Source organism: Aulonocara stuartgranti (genome assembly GCF_965226115.1).
Source record: "Aulonocara stuartgranti genome assembly, chromosome: 3".
NCBI classification, from domain to species: Eukaryota; Metazoa; Chordata; class Actinopteri; order Cichliformes; family Cichlidae; genus Aulonocara; species Aulonocara stuartgranti.
In genome coordinates this window covers 74039468-74056480 of record NC_138941.1, presented here as the reverse complement: position 1 = coordinate 74056480, position 17013 = coordinate 74039468, and the positions used below count along the sequence as shown (strand labels likewise).

General features: G+C 40.6%; 3 protein-coding genes across 3 annotated transcripts in view; 2 read left to right on the top strand and 1 right to left on the bottom strand.

Annotated features, from left to right (window-relative positions):
• The window catches only part of LOC309703501 (butyrophilin-like protein 2), a 522068-nt gene that overhangs the window by 47863 nt on the left and 457192 nt on the right, over positions 1–17013 (top strand). The gene's annotated exons all lie outside the window — the stretch shown is intronic.
• LOC309703463 (uncharacterized protein) overlaps positions 1–17013 on the top strand; it is a 179477-nt gene that overhangs the window by 143112 nt on the left and 19352 nt on the right. The gene's annotated exons all lie outside the window — the stretch shown is intronic.
• Positions 1335–17013, bottom strand: part of LOC309698967 (uncharacterized protein) — a gene marked incomplete at its 3' end in the record, with an annotated part of 17370 nt that continues 1691 nt past the window's right edge. Inside the window, exons 1-8 of the mRNA XM_082521734.1 lie at positions 12381–17013; positions 11681–11735; positions 11307–11354; positions 9254–9298; positions 7963–8007; positions 7030–7074; positions 4059–4103; positions 1335–1412 (exon numbers count right to left, since the gene is read on the bottom strand). The exon at positions 12381–17013 is cut by the window's right edge and continues 1691 nt beyond it. Of these exons, the coding sequence (XP_082377860.1) occupies positions 1335–1412; positions 4059–4103; positions 7030–7074; positions 7963–8007; positions 9254–9298; positions 11307–11354; positions 11681–11735; positions 12381–12505 (486 nt within the window). The 5' untranslated portion in view covers positions 12506–17013. The remainder of the gene's footprint in view (positions 1413–4058; positions 4104–7029; positions 7075–7962; positions 8008–9253; positions 9299–11306; positions 11355–11680; positions 11736–12380) is intronic.

Here is a 17013-nt window from a genome sequence, read left to right as displayed (position 1 = left end):
GTTTTGGTTAACTTCGACTAAAACTGATTGTTTTAGTACAATTAAAGTGCATTTCATTTATGCACTAGGCCCAACTGACACATATACTTGATGCCAAATACAAAAAAATAATGTGTAACCTGTTGGAAGAATGAAGTGGGTGTGTCACTCACCAACTGGTCTGAAGGAGGTTGAGGCAGGACCTCGGCACTTGGTGTCTGCAACAAAAGACAACAATATAGCGTCAGAAACATTCTCTAGTATAAATCCCGACTATTTAACCCTCGTTTTACCCTAGCGAAAAAAGGGACCCGCTTGGGTAACTTTGGATTTTTGATTCTCAATATATCAGTCATTTTAAAGACTAGTTGCATGAAACTTGGCCAGGATGTGTGTTTTAGGATTATTTTTGAAATTCAATGATCCCCTCTATGGTGTGGTGTATAGTAAAGAAGATTCACATATGTACTACCTCCTTTTACCCTTGTATCCGTTTGGGCCCCATTGACTCCCATTATAATCACATATTTTCGATATACTGTAATCCTGACATGCGATAATGCCTTTCTCGTGAATACCTAATGGATCTAAGCCTCAGCCTTCAAAATAAAGGAAAAATAGGTTTTGGATCAAATGAGCACAATATTAGGTACAGCACCACCATAGACATTTTCAGTGCTTTTGAATGGAGGACATGGTTATCTTACTATGCAAAATACATGACAATAAAACAGCTGACCACCATAAAATAGTCTTGATGTAGTGGAACTGATATAAGAGAGTGGTGTGAATGTGATTGAGAATATATATATATATACTGTGTGTGTCGGTCACAAACAAAACGGCCCGTAGAGCCGCCTCCTTGAAGTGAACAACGGGAGCCTGCTCCGTTTTTTTCTCCTTTCTCTGAACCTCTGTCAATGTTATTTTGCTTCACTTTGCACATGAGCCTTGTTTTTGCCCTCAGCAGAGAGGGGAGGGGTGCAAAAGCAGCCACGTGTTTGCAGAGCAGAGGGGGAGGGGTGCAAAAACAGCCACGTGTTTGCAGAGCAGAGGGGGAGGGGTGCAAAAGCAGCCACGTGTTTGTTGAGCAGAGGGGGGAGGGGTGCAAAAGCAGCCACCTGTTTGCTGAGCAGAGGGGGGGAGGGGCAGTCGTTACTCTCCCAGTGGCATCTCAACAGAGCCGGAGGGAGAGAGAGAGATCGTTTTGGATTCAAGTGCACACTTGAAGTCTGTGAGAATAGTTTGCAGCCTTGTCTTACTAGTCATTTCTGCACAGACGCCACTAAATGCACAGACTCACGCACACACAACACGAAGCGCACGGTCAATTTAGGGGAGCTTGGAAGCTGTGCTCATCGTGCAAACAGCGCGTTATTATCGTAACGGCTGCAAAAGTTAGGATATGTCCTGTCTGCAACATCCATCTTCACCTGTTGGAAGAATGAAGTGGGTGTGTCACTCACCAATTGGTCTGAAGGAGGTTGAGACAGGACCTCGGCACTTGGTGTCTGCAACAAAAGACAACAATATAACGTCAGAAACATTCTCTAGTATAAATCCCGACTATTTAATTAACTACAGATCATATTTGTATCAGTGAATATTATTACAGAAGGATCTGACTTCCTTATACCAGATTCTATAGAAACTTAACACTGTACGGTTCTGCTACCCAACGATATGAGGACAGTGTAACACACACTAGAGTTGTTGGTCCTACCACATGAGGAAGGCAACTGAAACACACTCCTGTCCTTCACAGCTTAAAACAATATGAGGACAGTGTAACACACACACTACAATCACTGGTCCTACCATATGAGGACTTCTACTTAAACACACTCCTGTCCTTCACAGCTTAAAACAATATGAGGACATGACGACTGAACACATGTAGAGTTCACATTCCTGACCTCTAACTTCTCCTGCTGTTGTCAATAAAAGCTCTAAACCCAACACTGATGTACAGCCATCTATTTCCCCAGAAATTAAATCATGTAAACTGATCAGCGGGAGCTTATTTTGACAAAAACATGTGTAAAACGACAAAAATATCAAATTTTGTCAGAATAAAGATCAAGCTGATGCTTTAAGGGAAAGTTTGGACTAACAAATGGTATAGACAATTACTTTATCCTAATGCTAATGTTGGTTTTGGTTAACTTCGACTAAAACTGATTGTTTTAGTACAATTAAAGTGCATTTCATTTATGCACTAGGCCCAACTGACACATATACTTGATGCCAAATACAAAAAAATAATGTGTAACCTGTTGGAAGAATGAAGTGGGTGTGTCACTCACCAATTGGTCTGAAGGAGGTTGAGACAGGACCTCGGCACTTGGTGTCTGCAACAAAAGACAACAATATAACGTCAGAAACATTCTCTAGTATAAATCCCGACTATTTAATTAACTACAGATCATATTTGTATCAGTGAATATTATTACAGAAGGATCTGACTTCCTTATACCAGATTCTATAGAAACTTAACACTGTACGGTTCTGCTACCCAACGATATGAGGACAGTGTAACACACACTAGAGTTGTTGGTCCTACCACATGAGGAAGGCAACTGAAACACACTCCTGTCCTTCACAGCTTAAAACAATATGAGGACAGTGTAACACACACACTACAATCACTGGTCCTACCATATGAGGACTTCTACTTAAACACACTCCTGTCCTTCACAGCTTAAAACAATATGAGGACATGACGACTGAACACATGTAGAGTTCACATTCCTGACCTCTAACTTCTCCTGCTGTTGTCAATAAAAGCTCTAAACCCAACACTGATGTACAGCCATCTATTTCCCCAGAAATTAAATCATGTAAACTGATCAGCGGGAGCTTATTTTGACAAAAACATGTGTAAAACGACAAAAATATCAAATTTTGTCAGAATAAAGATCAAGCTGATGCTTTAAGGGAAAGTTTGGACTAACAAATGGTATAGACAATTACTTTATCCTAATGCTAATGTTGGTTTTGGTTAACTTCGACTAAAACTGATTGTTTTAGTACAATTAAAGTGCATTTCATTTATGCACTAGGCCCAACTGACACATATACTTGATGCCAAATACAAAAAAATAATGTGTAACCTGTTGGAAGAATGAAGTGGGTGTGTCACTCACCAATTGGTCTGAAGGAGGTTGAGACAGGACCTCGGCACTTGGTGTCTGCAACAAAAGACAACAATATAACGTCAGAAACATTCTCTAGTATAAATCCCGACTATTTAATTAACTACAGATCATATTTGTATCAGTGAATATTATTACAGAAGGATCTGACTTCCTTATACCAGATTCTATAGAAACTTAACACTGTACGGTTCTGCTACCCAACGATATGAGGACAGTGTAACACACACTAGAGTTGTTGGTCCTACCACATGAGGAAGGCAACTGAAACACACTCCTGTCCTTCACAGCTTAAAACAATATGAGGACAGTGTAACACACACTACAATCACTGGTCCTACCATATGAGGACTTCTACTTAAACACACTCCTGTCCTTCACAGCTTAAAACAATATGAGGACAGTGTAACACACACACTACAATCACTGGTCCTACCATATGAGGACTTCTACTTAAACACACTCCTGTCCTTCACAGCTTAAAACAATATGAGGACATGACGACTGAACACATGTAGAGTTCACATTCCTGACCTCTAACTTCTCCTGCTGTTGTCAATAAAAGCTCTAAACCCAACACTGATGTACAGCCATCTATTTCCCCAGAAATTAAATCATGTAAACTGATCAGCGGGAGCTTATTTTGACAAAAACATGTGTAAAACGACAAAAATATCAAATTTTGTCAGAATAAAGATCAAGCTGATGCTTTAAGGGAAAGTTTGGACTAACAAATGGTATAGACAATTACTTTATCCTAATGCTAATGTTGGTTTTGGTTAACTTCGACTAAAACTGATTGTTTTAGTACAATTAAAGTGCATTTCATTTATGCACTAGGCCCAACTGACACATATACTTGATGCCAAATACAAAAAAATAATGTGTAACCTGTTGGAAGAATGAAGTGGGTGTGTCACTCACCAACTGGTCTGAAGGAGGTTGAGGCAGGACCTCGGCACTTGGTGTCTGCAACAAAAGACAACAATATAGCGTCAGAAACATTCTCTAGTATAAATCCCGACTATTTAACCCTCGTTTTACCCTAGCGAAAAAAGGGACCCGCTTGGGTAACTTTGGATTTTTGATTCTCAATATATCAGTCATTTTAAAGACTAGTTGCATGAAACTTGGCCAGGATGTGTGTTTTAGGATTATTTTTGAAATTCAATGATCCCCTCTATGGTGTGGTGTATAGTAAAGAAGATTCACATATGTACTACCTCCTTTTACCCTTGTATCCGTTTGGGCCCCATTGACTCCCATTATAATCACATATTTTCGATATACTGTAATCCTGACATGCGATAATGCCTTTCTCGTGAATACCTAATGGATCTAAGCCTCAGCCTTCAAAATAAAGGAAAAATAGGTTTTGGATCAAATGAGCACAATATTAGGTACAGCACCACCATAGACATTTTCAGTGCTTTTGAATGGAGGACATGGTTATCTTACTATGCAAAATACATGACAATAAAACAGCTGACCACCATAAAATAGTCTTGATGTAGTGGAACTGATATAAGAGAGTGGTGTGAATGTGATTGAGAATATATATATATACTGTGTGTGTCGGTCACAAACAAAACGGCCCGTAGAGCCGCCTCCTTGAAGTGAACAACGGGAGCCTGCTCCGTTTTTTTCTCCTTTCTCTGAACCTCTGTCAATGTTATTTTGCTTCACTTTGCACATGAGCCTTGTTTTTGCCCTCAGCAGAGAGGGGAGGGGTGCAAAAGCAGCCACGTGTTTGCAGAGCAGAGGGGGAGGGGTGCAAAAACAGCCACGTGTTTGCAGAGCAGAGGGGGAGGGGTGCAAAAGCAGCCACGTGTTTGTTGAGCAGAGGGGGGAGGGGTGCAAAAGCAGCCACCTGTTTGCTGAGCAGAGGGGGGGAGGGGCAGTCGTTACTCTCCCAGTGGCATCTCAACAGAGCCGGAGGGAGAGAGAGAGATCGTTTTGGATTCAAGTGCACACTTGAAGTCTGTGAGAATAGTTTGCAGCCTTGTCTTACTAGTCATTTCTGCACAGACGCCACTAAATGCACAGACTCACGCACACACAACACGAAGCGCACGGTCAATTTAGGGGAGCTTGGAAGCTGTGCTCATCGTGCAAACAGCGCGTTATTATCGTAACGGCTGCAAAAGTTAGGATATGTCCTGTCTGCAACATCCATCTTCACCTGTTGGAAGAATGAAGTGGGTGTGTCACTCACCAATTGGTCTGAAGGAGGTTGAGACAGGACCTCGGCACTTGGTGTCTGCAACAAAAGACAACAATATAACGTCAGAAACATTCTCTAGTATAAATCCCGACTATTTAATTAACTACAGATCATATTTGTATCAGTGAATATTATTACAGAAGGATCTGACTTCCTTATACCAGATTCTATAGAAACTTAACACTGTACGGTTCTGCTACCCAACGATATGAGGACAGTGTAACACACACTAGAGTTGTTGGTCCTACCACATGAGGAAGGCAACTGAAACACACTCCTGTCCTTCACAGCTTAAAACAATATGAGGACAGTGTAACACACACACTACAATCACTGGTCCTACCATATGAGGACTTCTACTTAAACACACTCCTGTCCTTCACAGCTTAAAACAATATGAGGACATGACGACTGAACACATGTAGAGTTCACATTCCTGACCTCTAACTTCTCCTGCTGTTGTCAATAAAAGCTCTAAACCCAACACTGATGTACAGCCATCTATTTCCCCAGAAATTAAATCATGTAAACTGATCAGCGGGAGCTTATTTTGACAAAAACATGTGTAAAACGACAAAAATATCAAATTTTGTCAGAATAAAGATCAAGCTGATGCTTTAAGGGAAAGTTTGGACTAACAAATGGTATAGACAATTACTTTATCCTAATGCTAATGTTGGTTTTGGTTAACTTCGACTAAAACTGATTGTTTTAGTACAATTAAAGTGCATTTCATTTATGCACTAGGCCCAACTGACACATATACTTGATGCCAAATACAAAAAAATAATGTGTAACCTGTTGGAAGAATGAAGTGGGTGTGTCACTCACCAATTGGTCTGAAGGAGGTTGAGACAGGACCTCGGCACTTGGTGTCTGCAACAAAAGACAACAATATAACGTCAGAAACATTCTCTAGTATAAATCCCGACTATTTAATTAACTACAGATCATATTTGTATCAGTGAATATTATTACAGAAGGATCTGACTTCCTTATACCAGATTCTATAGAAACTTAACACTGTACGGTTCTGCTACCCAACGATATGAGGACAGTGTAACACACACTAGAGTTGTTGGTCCTACCACATGAGGAAGGCAACTGAAACACACTCCTGTCCTTCACAGCTTAAAACAATATGAGGACAGTGTAACACACACACTACAATCACTGGTCCTACCATATGAGGACTTCTACTTAAACACACTCCTGTCCTTCACAGCTTAAAACAATATGAGGACATGACGACTGAACACATGTAGAGTTCACATTCCTGACCTCTAACTTCTCCTGCTGTTGTCAATAAAAGCTCTAAACCCAACACTGATGTACAGCCATCTATTTCCCCAGAAATTAAATCATGTAAACTGATCAGCGGGAGCTTATTTTGACAAAAACATGTGTAAAACGACAAAAATATCAAATTTTGTCAGAATAAAGATCAAGCTGATGCTTTAAGGGAAAGTTTGGACTAACAAATGGTATAGACAATTACTTTATCCTAATGCTAATGTTGGTTTTGGTTAACTTCGACTAAAACTGATTGTTTTAGTACAATTAAAGTGCATTTCATTTATGCACTAGGCCCAACTGACACATATACTTGATGCCAAATACAAAAAAATAATGTGTAACCTGTTGGAAGAATGAAGTGGGTGTGTCACTCACCAATTGGTCTGAAGGAGGTTGAGACAGGACCTCGGCACTTGGTGTCTGCAACAAAAGACAACAATATAACGTCAGAAACATTCTCTAGTATAAATCCCGACTATTTAATTAACTACAGATCATATTTGTATCAGTGAATATTATTACAGAAGGATCTGACTTCCTTATACCAGATTCTATAGAAACTTAACACTGTACGGTTCTGCTACCCAACGATATGAGGACAGTGTAACACACACTAGAGTTGTTGGTCCTACCACATGAGGAAGGCAACTGAAACACACTCCTGTCCTTCACAGCTTAAAACAATATGAGGACAGTGTAACACACACTACAATCACTGGTCCTACCATATGAGGACTTCTACTTAAACACACTCCTGTCCTTCACAGCTTAAAACAATATGAGGACAGTGTAACACACACACTACAATCACTGGTCCTACCATATGAGGACTTCTACTTAAACACACTCCTGTCCTTCACAGCTTAAAACAATATGAGGACATGACGACTGAACACATGTAGAGTTCACATTCCTGACCTCTAACTTCTCCTGCTGTTGTCAATAAAAGCTCTAAACCCAACACTGATGTACAGCCATCTATTTCCCCAGAAATTAAATCATGTAAACTGATCAGCGGGAGCTTATTTTGACAAAAACATGTGTAAAACGACAAAAATATCAAATTTTGTCAGAATAAAGATCAAGCTGATGCTTTAAGGGAAAGTTTGGACTAACAAATGGTATAGACAATTACTTTATCCTAATGCTAATGTTGGTTTTGGTTAACTTCGACTAAAACTGATTGTTTTAGTACAATTAAAGTGCATTTCATTTATGCACTAGGCCCAACTGACACATATACTTGATGCCAAATACAAAAAAATAATGTGTAACCTGTTGGAAGAATGAAGTGGGTGTGTCACTCACCAACTGGTCTGAAGGAGGTTGAGGCAGGACCTCGGCACTTGGTGTCTGCAACAAAAGACAACAATATAGCGTCAGAAACATTCTCTAGTATAAATCCCGACTATTTAACCCTCGTTTTACCCTAGCGAAAAAAGGGACCCGCTTGGGTAACTTTGGATTTTTGATTCTCAATATATCAGTCATTTTAAAGACTAGTTGCATGAAACTTGGCCAGGATGTGTGTTTTAGGATTATTTTTGAAATTCAATGATCCCCTCTATGGTGTGGTGTATAGTAAAGAAGATTCACATATGTACTACCTCCTTTTACCCTTGTATCCGTTTGGGCCCCATTGACTCCCATTATAATCACATATTTTCGATATACTGTAATCCTGACATGCGATAATGCCTTTCTCGTGAATACCTAATGGATCTAAGCCTCAGCCTTCAAAATAAAGGAAAAATAGGTTTTGGATCAAATGAGCACAATATTAGGTACAGCACCACCATAGACATTTTCAGTGCTTTTGAATGGAGGACATGGTTATCTTACTATGCAAAATACATGACAATAAAACAGCTGACCACCATAAAATAGTCTTGATGTAGTGGAACTGATATAAGAGAGTGGTGTGAATGTGATTGAGAATATATATATATACTGTGTGTGTCGGTCACAAACAAAACGGCCCGTAGAGCCGCCTCCTTGAAGTGAACAACGGGAGCCTGCTCCGTTTTTTTCTCCTTTCTCTGAACCTCTGTCAATGTTATTTTGCTTCACTTTGCACATGAGCCTTGTTTTTGCCCTCAGCAGAGAGGGGAGGGGTGCAAAAGCAGCCACGTGTTTGCAGAGCAGAGGGGGAGGGGTGCAAAAACAGCCACGTGTTTGCAGAGCAGAGGGGGAGGGGTGCAAAAGCAGCCACGTGTTTGTTGAGCAGAGGGGGGAGGGGTGCAAAAGCAGCCACCTGTTTGCTGAGCAGAGGGGGGGAGGGGCAGTCGTTACTCTCCCAGTGGCATCTCAACAGAGCCGGAGGGAGAGAGAGAGATCGTTTTGGATTCAAGTGCACACTTGAAGTCTGTGAGAATAGTTTGCAGCCTTGTCTTACTAGTCATTTCTGCACAGACGCCACTAAATGCACAGACTCACGCACACACAACACGAAGCGCACGGTCAATTTAGGGGAGCTTGGAAGCTGTGCTCATCGTGCAAACAGCGCGTTATTATCGTAACGGCTGCAAAAGTTAGGATATGTCCTGTCTGCAACATCCATCTTCACCTGTTGGAAGAATGAAGTGGGTGTGTCACTCACCAATTGGTCTGAAGGAGGTTGAGACAGGACCTCGGCACTTGGTGTCTGCAACAAAAGACAACAATATAACGTCAGAAACATTCTCTAGTATAAATCCCGACTATTTAATTAACTACAGATCATATTTGTATCAGTGAATATTATTACAGAAGGATCTGACTTCCTTATACCAGATTCTATAGAAACTTAACACTGTACGGTTCTGCTACCCAACGATATGAGGACAGTGTAACACACACTAGAGTTGTTGGTCCTACCACATGAGGAAGGCAACTGAAACACACTCCTGTCCTTCACAGCTTAAAACAATATGAGGACAGTGTAACACACACACTACAATCACTGGTCCTACCATATGAGGACTTCTACTTAAACACACTCCTGTCCTTCACAGCTTAAAACAATATGAGGACATGACGACTGAACACATGTAGAGTTCACATTCCTGACCTCTAACTTCTCCTGCTGTTGTCAATAAAAGCTCTAAACCCAACACTGATGTACAGCCATCTATTTCCCCAGAAATTAAATCATGTAAACTGATCAGCGGGAGCTTATTTTGACAAAAACATGTGTAAAACGACAAAAATATCAAATTTTGTCAGAATAAAGATCAAGCTGATGCTTTAAGGGAAAGTTTGGACTAACAAATGGTATAGACAATTACTTTATCCTAATGCTAATGTTGGTTTTGGTTAACTTCGACTAAAACTGATTGTTTTAGTACAATTAAAGTGCATTTCATTTATGCACTAGGCCCAACTGACACATATACTTGATGCCAAATACAAAAAAATAATGTGTAACCTGTTGGAAGAATGAAGTGGGTGTGTCACTCACCAACTGGTCTGAAGGAGGTTGAGGCAGGACCTCGGCACTTGGTGTCTGCAACAAAAGACAACAATATAACGTCAGAAACATTCTCTAGTATAAATCCCGACTATTTAACCCTCGTTTTACCCTAGCGAAAAAAGGGACCCGCTTGGGTAACTTTGGATTTTTGATTCTCAATATATCAGTCATTTTAAAGACTAGTTGCATGAAACTTGGCCAGGATGTGTGTTTTAGGATTATTTTTGAAATTCAATGATCCCCTCTATGGTGTGGTGTATAGTAAAGAAGATTCACATATGTACTACCTCCTTTTACCCTTGTATCCGTTTGGGCCCCATTGCCTCCCATTATAATCACATATTTTCGATATACTGTAATCCTGACATGCGATAATGCCTTTCTCGTGAATACCTAATGGATCTAAGCCTCAGCCTTCAAAATAAAGGAAAAATAGGTTTTGGATCAAATGAGCACAATATTAGGTACAGCACCACCATAGACATTTTCAGTGCTTTTGAATGGAGGACATGGTTATCTTACTATGCAAAATACATGACAATAAAACAGCTGACCACCATAAAATAGTCTTGATGTAGTGGAACTGATATAAGAGAGTGGTGTGAATGTGATTGAGAATATATATATATATATACTGTGTGTGTCGGTCACAAACAAAACGGCCCGTAGAGCCGCCTCCTTGAAGTGAACAACGGGAGCCTGCTCCGTTTTTTTCTCCTTTCTCTGAACCTCTGTCAATGTTATTTTGCTTCACTTTGCACATGAGCCTTGTTTTTGCCCTCAGCAGAGAGGGGAGGGGTGCAAAAGCAGCCACGTGTTTGTTGAGCAGAGGGGGGAGGGGTGCAAAAGCAGCCACGTGTTTGCAGAGCAGAGGGGGGGAGGGGCAGTCGTTACTCTCCCAGTGGCATCTCAACAGAGCCGGAGGGAGAGAGAGAGATCGTTTTGGATTCAAGTGCACACTTGAAGTCTGTGAGAATAGTTTGCAGCCTTGTCTTACTAGTCATTTCTGCACAGACGCCACTAAATGCACAGACTCACGCACACACAACACGAAGCGCACGGTCAATTTAGGGGAGCTTGGAAGCTGTGCTCATCGTGCAAACAGCGCGTTATTATCGTAACGGCTGCAAAAGTTAGGATATGTCCTGTCTGCAACATCCATCTTCACCTGTTGGAAGAATGAAGTGGGTGTGTCACTCACCAATTGGTCTGAAGGAGGTTGAGGCAGGACCTCGGCACCTGGTGTCTGCAACAAAAGACAACAATATAACGTCAGAAACATTCTCTAGTATAAATCCCGACTATTTAATTAACTACAGATCATATTTGTATCAGTGAATATTATTACAGAAGGATCTGACTTCCTTATACCAGATTCTATAGAAACTTAACACTGTACGGTTCTGCTACCCAACGATATGAGGACAGTGTAACACACACTAGAGTTGTTGGTCCTACCACATGAGGAAGGCAACTGAAACACACTCCTGTCCTTCACAGCTTAAAACAATATGAGGACAGTGTAACACACACTACAATCACTGGTCCTACCATATGAGGACTTCTACTTTCCTGTTGGAGGTTGAGACACGACAGAGGGACAGCAGGGTAGTAGCTTGCACAAATGATTCTATTGACACAACAGGGAAGTGAGATTAATGAACTGAACGCAACAGACTCTTTCAAAATAAAACAGGAAACATGGCATGAAAATACAAACGTGGTAATATACAGCCCTAACATAAACTCCTTAAAACGATATTAATAACGTTAAGCCAAACTCAACTAACCCGCCATTAAACATAAGAAACTCAAAAACCTTAGAATAACATCAGAAACGCTGGGCCAGAGACCCAGACCGTGAGCAAATAACTATAATATTATTGATTTGTGCTGAATAAGAAAACATTAATATTATCATTTAAATCCCCCCAAGCATATCTTGTGTTGAAAAAAAAAAGTGTGTTGCAGTTAGCTACACTGAGCTTGGACTGACTGTCTCTGCAGTTGAAGATGCAGAGCACATGCAAGGCCGCAGGTCCCTTTAACTCCGGTGGGAATTTAAAAACAGTTAAATTTAACTTCTAATATCTATTGTTAAAGATAAATCTTAAGTAATTTTTTAGCATTTATCATCATTCACCACTTTCAATTTGTTCAAATCGGTTGTGTATTGTTTTAATTCCGTTTAACTAACCTTAATTAGCTTGTTAAACATACAACTTTACCTCGCGGAGCTTTCGTCGACGCATGGATATCAAAGGTAAATACATACCTCAAGATAAATCTCTCCTGAGTGCTGAAGGTCCCGGATGTGCCGTTCACGCAGAGCTCCGGCGAGTTTGTATCTTGCCGTGACCAGCAGCTCTTTGGTTGACGCTTTCGAACAATCAGATGCATCTTTACTCACTTTTTGACCAATCAGAGACGTCGTTCTATGCTCCACTGACGAAATGCTGCATCCTCTCACCAGCCACGGTCTCTCCTCGTCCATTTAACAACAAAAACACAGCAACACGTGCTGGATTTGAGGTAGGAACACTTGAGAACTGTCACAATGTTTTGCAAACTGCTGTTACAGTTAATTTCGTTCCGTTAATTTGTTTGGTTCCTATTCTGAAGTAACACTTAATACACATGGGGTTAGCTTGCTGGTCTAGTTTAAGTTAGCATGGGCATGCTGTTCACTGATAGAGTAAGGCTAAAATTGTCCTGATATTGTCAGTGTGTTATCATAAACATGCAGCACCCCTAGACCCCCAAGTTAAAATACAGATAATAGATAAGCAATTTAAGAAAATAAGTATAATGTGTATAATAAATGATTTTACTGTCACTTTCCTGGGTCTGTTGACCCAGCGTTTTAAGTTTTAGTTTGTTTAGATGTCGATGTTTATTTATAAGTTCTTTAGGTTTGCTAAGTTCATTTGTTTATTAGATTACCCTTGTGATGTCTGTTTTATTGGGAAAGTCTTTGTCCTAAATGCAGTGAGTCTAGTTTTGTTTCCCCTTGTCCCAGCTGTTCCTCATCCCCTCATTATCTCTCTGTGTACTTGCAGTGGCTTGCAAAAGTATTCGTCCCTCTTTTCCACATTTTGTCACATTACTGCCACAAACACAAATTGTCATGGTCCTGGGTCGGTGACCCAGCGCTTTTAGTTTATTATTATGATGATGATGATGATGATTATTATTGTTTGAGTTCTATGTGTTATATTTGGTCTGCCTTTGAGTCTGTGTCTCTGTCTATGCTGTCACCCCGTCTGTTTGTGAATCTCTCTGTTTAGTTCTGTGTCTTGTTTGGTTCCCCGTGTCTGAGTTTCCTGTTTTATTATGAAGGTCTCTGTCTGATGTGAGTGTGTTCAGTTTACGTTTCCCCTGTCCCGTCAGCTCTGATTCCTCCCAGCCGTGTTGCCCTCCTGTCTCTCATCCCCTGATTACTGGTGTGTGTATTTAAGCCCTGTGTGTTCTCCTGCCTGTTACTCGGTGTCCTGCTCGGCGGCTGCCGCGCATCCCTTTGTCGTATGCACCCAGGTCTGTTATTTTAGTTCTTCCCAGTTTAGGTGTCTTCAGTTATTTGTCATGCCCCACTGCTTGTTTGCCACTACACCTTGTAAATAAACTTCACTAGCATTTTCATCCACTGCTTGCATCTTGGGTCCTCCTTCCTCCACACCACACGGCTCGCCTTCCCAGCTGTGACACAAATCAATTTTAATGGAATCCAATTGCAGCAAAAGGTGGTTCTACAAAGTATTGACTCAGGGGGCTGAATAATTGCGCACACCCCACTTTTCAGTTATTTATTTGTAAAAAATGTTTGGAATCATGTATGATTTTTGTTCCACTTCTCACGTGTACACCACTTTGTATTGGTCTTTCACGTGGAATTCCAATAAAATTGATTCATGTTTGTGGCTGTAATGTGCCAAAATGTGGGAAAGTTAAAGGGGGCCGAATACTTTTGCAAGCCACTGTAAGTCCTGTCCTCATTTGTTCAGTGTCAGGTCATCTGTTGTCTTTGGTGCCACGTTTCCATGTTCCAGGTATCTTTGTATCCATGTCAGGTTTCATGGTTTGTTTGTTTTTTTTAATAAAAAATATTTTCCCCAGGTTAGGTTATTGTTTAGCTTCACCTCTGCCTTTTGTTTTGTAATCTTTTAATTTCAATTCAATTTTATTTATATAGCGCCAAATCACAACAACAATCGCCTGAAGGCGCTTTATATTGTACAGTAGATCGCACAATAATAGATACAGAGAAAAACCCAACAATCATAGGACCACCTATGAGCAAGCGCTTTGGCGACAGTGGGAAGGAAAAACTCCCTTTTAACAGGAAGAAACCTCCAGCAGAACCAGGCTCAGGGAGCGGCGGGCATCTGCTGTGACCAGTTGGGGTGAGAAAAGGAAGACAGGACAAAGACATGCTGTGGATTAATAACAAGTATGATTCAGTGCAGAGAGGTCTATTAACACACAGTGAGTGAGAAAGGTGACTGGAAAGGAAAAAACTCAGTGCTTCATGGGAATCCCCCGGCTGCCTACGTCTATTGCAGCACAACTAAGGGAGGATCCAGGGTCACCTGATCCAGCCCTAACTATATGCTTTAGCAAAAAGGAAAGTTTGAAGCCTAATCTTAAAAGTAGAGATTAATAAACGGCTTGCTTTCTGTTAATATTCAAATTTTCTTTCACGTTCCTTTGTGTCAGCATTTTGGGTCCACTCCTCAAATTCATACATATGTCTAACCGTTTTTCCCCACTCGGCGACACACCCGTCGGGGGTCAAACTCTGGTAATTGGCAATTCTGTTCTCAGACATGTGAAGCTAGAGACACCGGAAACCATAGTCAATTGTCTTCCAGGGGCCAGAGCAGGCGACATTGAAGGAAATTTAAAACTGCTGGCTAAGGGTAAACGTAAATTCAGTAAAATCATAATTCACGTCGGCAGTAATGACACCCGGTTACGCCAATCGGAGGTCACTAAAATCAATATTGAATCGGTGTGTAACTTTGCCAAAACAATGTGGGACTCTGTAGTTTTCTCTGGTCCCCTCCCCAATCAGACCAAGAGTGACATGTTTAGCCGCATGTTCTCCTTAAATTGCTGGCTGTCTGAGTGGTGTCCCAGAAACGATGTGGGCTTCATAGATAATTGGCAAACCTTCTGGAGGAAACCTGGTCTTATAAGGAGAGACGGCAGCTCTCATTTCTAGAAATATGGACAAATTAATTAAACCCCCCATAATATGACTATCCAGAGTTGGGACCAGGAAGCAGAGTTGCAGTCTTACACGCCTCTCTGCAGCTTCTCTCCTCCTGCTACCCCCCCAAAAACCCATCTCCATAGAGACTGTGTCAGCTTCCAAAAAGACAAAAAACAAACTAAAAACCAGCAACAAACAACTTAAACATAAACAATTACAAAGAAAGAACAATACAGTATCCACATCCTAACTAAAGAGTAAAACAGTGAAATGTGGATTATTAAATATTAGGTCTCTCTCCTCCAAGTCTCTGTTAGTACATGACTTAATAATTGATCAACAAATCGATTTACTCTGCCTTACAGAAACCTGGTTTTAGCAGGATGATTATGTTAGTTTAAATGAATCAACACCCCCGAGTCATTCTAACTACCAGAAACCTCGAAGCACAGGCCGAGGGGGCGGTGTGGCAGCAATTTTTCACACCAGCCTATTAATTAATGAAAGACCAAGACAGACTTTTAATTCATTTGAAAGCCTGATGCTTAGCATTGTCCACCCCAGCTGAAAAATTTTAGAAACCAGTCTTATTTGTTATCATCTAATTGTCCACCTGGGCCTTACACAGAGTTTCTCTCTGATTTCTCAGACTTTTTATCTGATTTAGTGCTCAGCTCAGATAAAATAATTATTGTGGGTGATTTTAACATCCATGTAGATGCTAAGAATGACAGCCTCAACATGGCATTTAATCTGTTATTAGACTCAATTGGCTTCTCTCAACATGTAAAAGAACCCACCCACCACTTTAATCACACTCTAGATCTTGTTTTTAACATATGGCATAGAAACTGAACATTTAACAGTGTTTCCTGAAAACCCTCTCCTGTCTGATCATTTCCTGATAACATTTACATTTACAATAATTGATTACACAGCAGTGGAGAGTAGACTTTATCACAGATGTCTTTCTGAAAGCGCTGTAACTATGTTTAAGAATGTAATCCACCCACTGTTATCATCTTCAATGACCTGTACCAACACAGAGCAGAGCAGCTATCTGAACGCTACCCCAACAGAGGTCAATTATCTTGTTAATAATAATTTTACCTCCTCACTACATATGACTCTGGATACTGTAGCTCCTGTGAAAACTAAGGTCTCAGATCAGAAGTACCTGACTCTGTGGTATAATTCTCAAACACGTAGCCTAAAGCAGATGACTCGTAAGCTGGAGAGGAAATGGCGTGTCACAAATTTAGAGGATCATCATAATTGGAGAAATATTTTGCTGATTTATAAGAAAGCCCCCCGCAAAGCCAGAACATCTTACTATTTGTCACTGATTGAAGACAATAAGAACAACCCCAGGTTTCTCTTCAGCACTGTAGCCAGGCTGACAAACAGTCAGAGCTCTTTTGAGCCAACCATCGTTAATTAGTAATGACTTCATGAACTTCTTCACAAATAAAATTCTTATCATTAGAGAAAAAAATTACCAATAATCATCCCACAGATGTAACATTATCTACAGCTACTTTTAGTACCGTTGATGTTAAGTTAGACTCTTTTTCTCCAATTGATCTTTCTGAGTTAACTTCTATAATTACTTCCTCCAATCCTCCGTGTCTTTTAGACCCCATTCCTACAAAACTGCTCAAAGAAGTCCTGCCATTAATTAATGCTTCAATCTTAA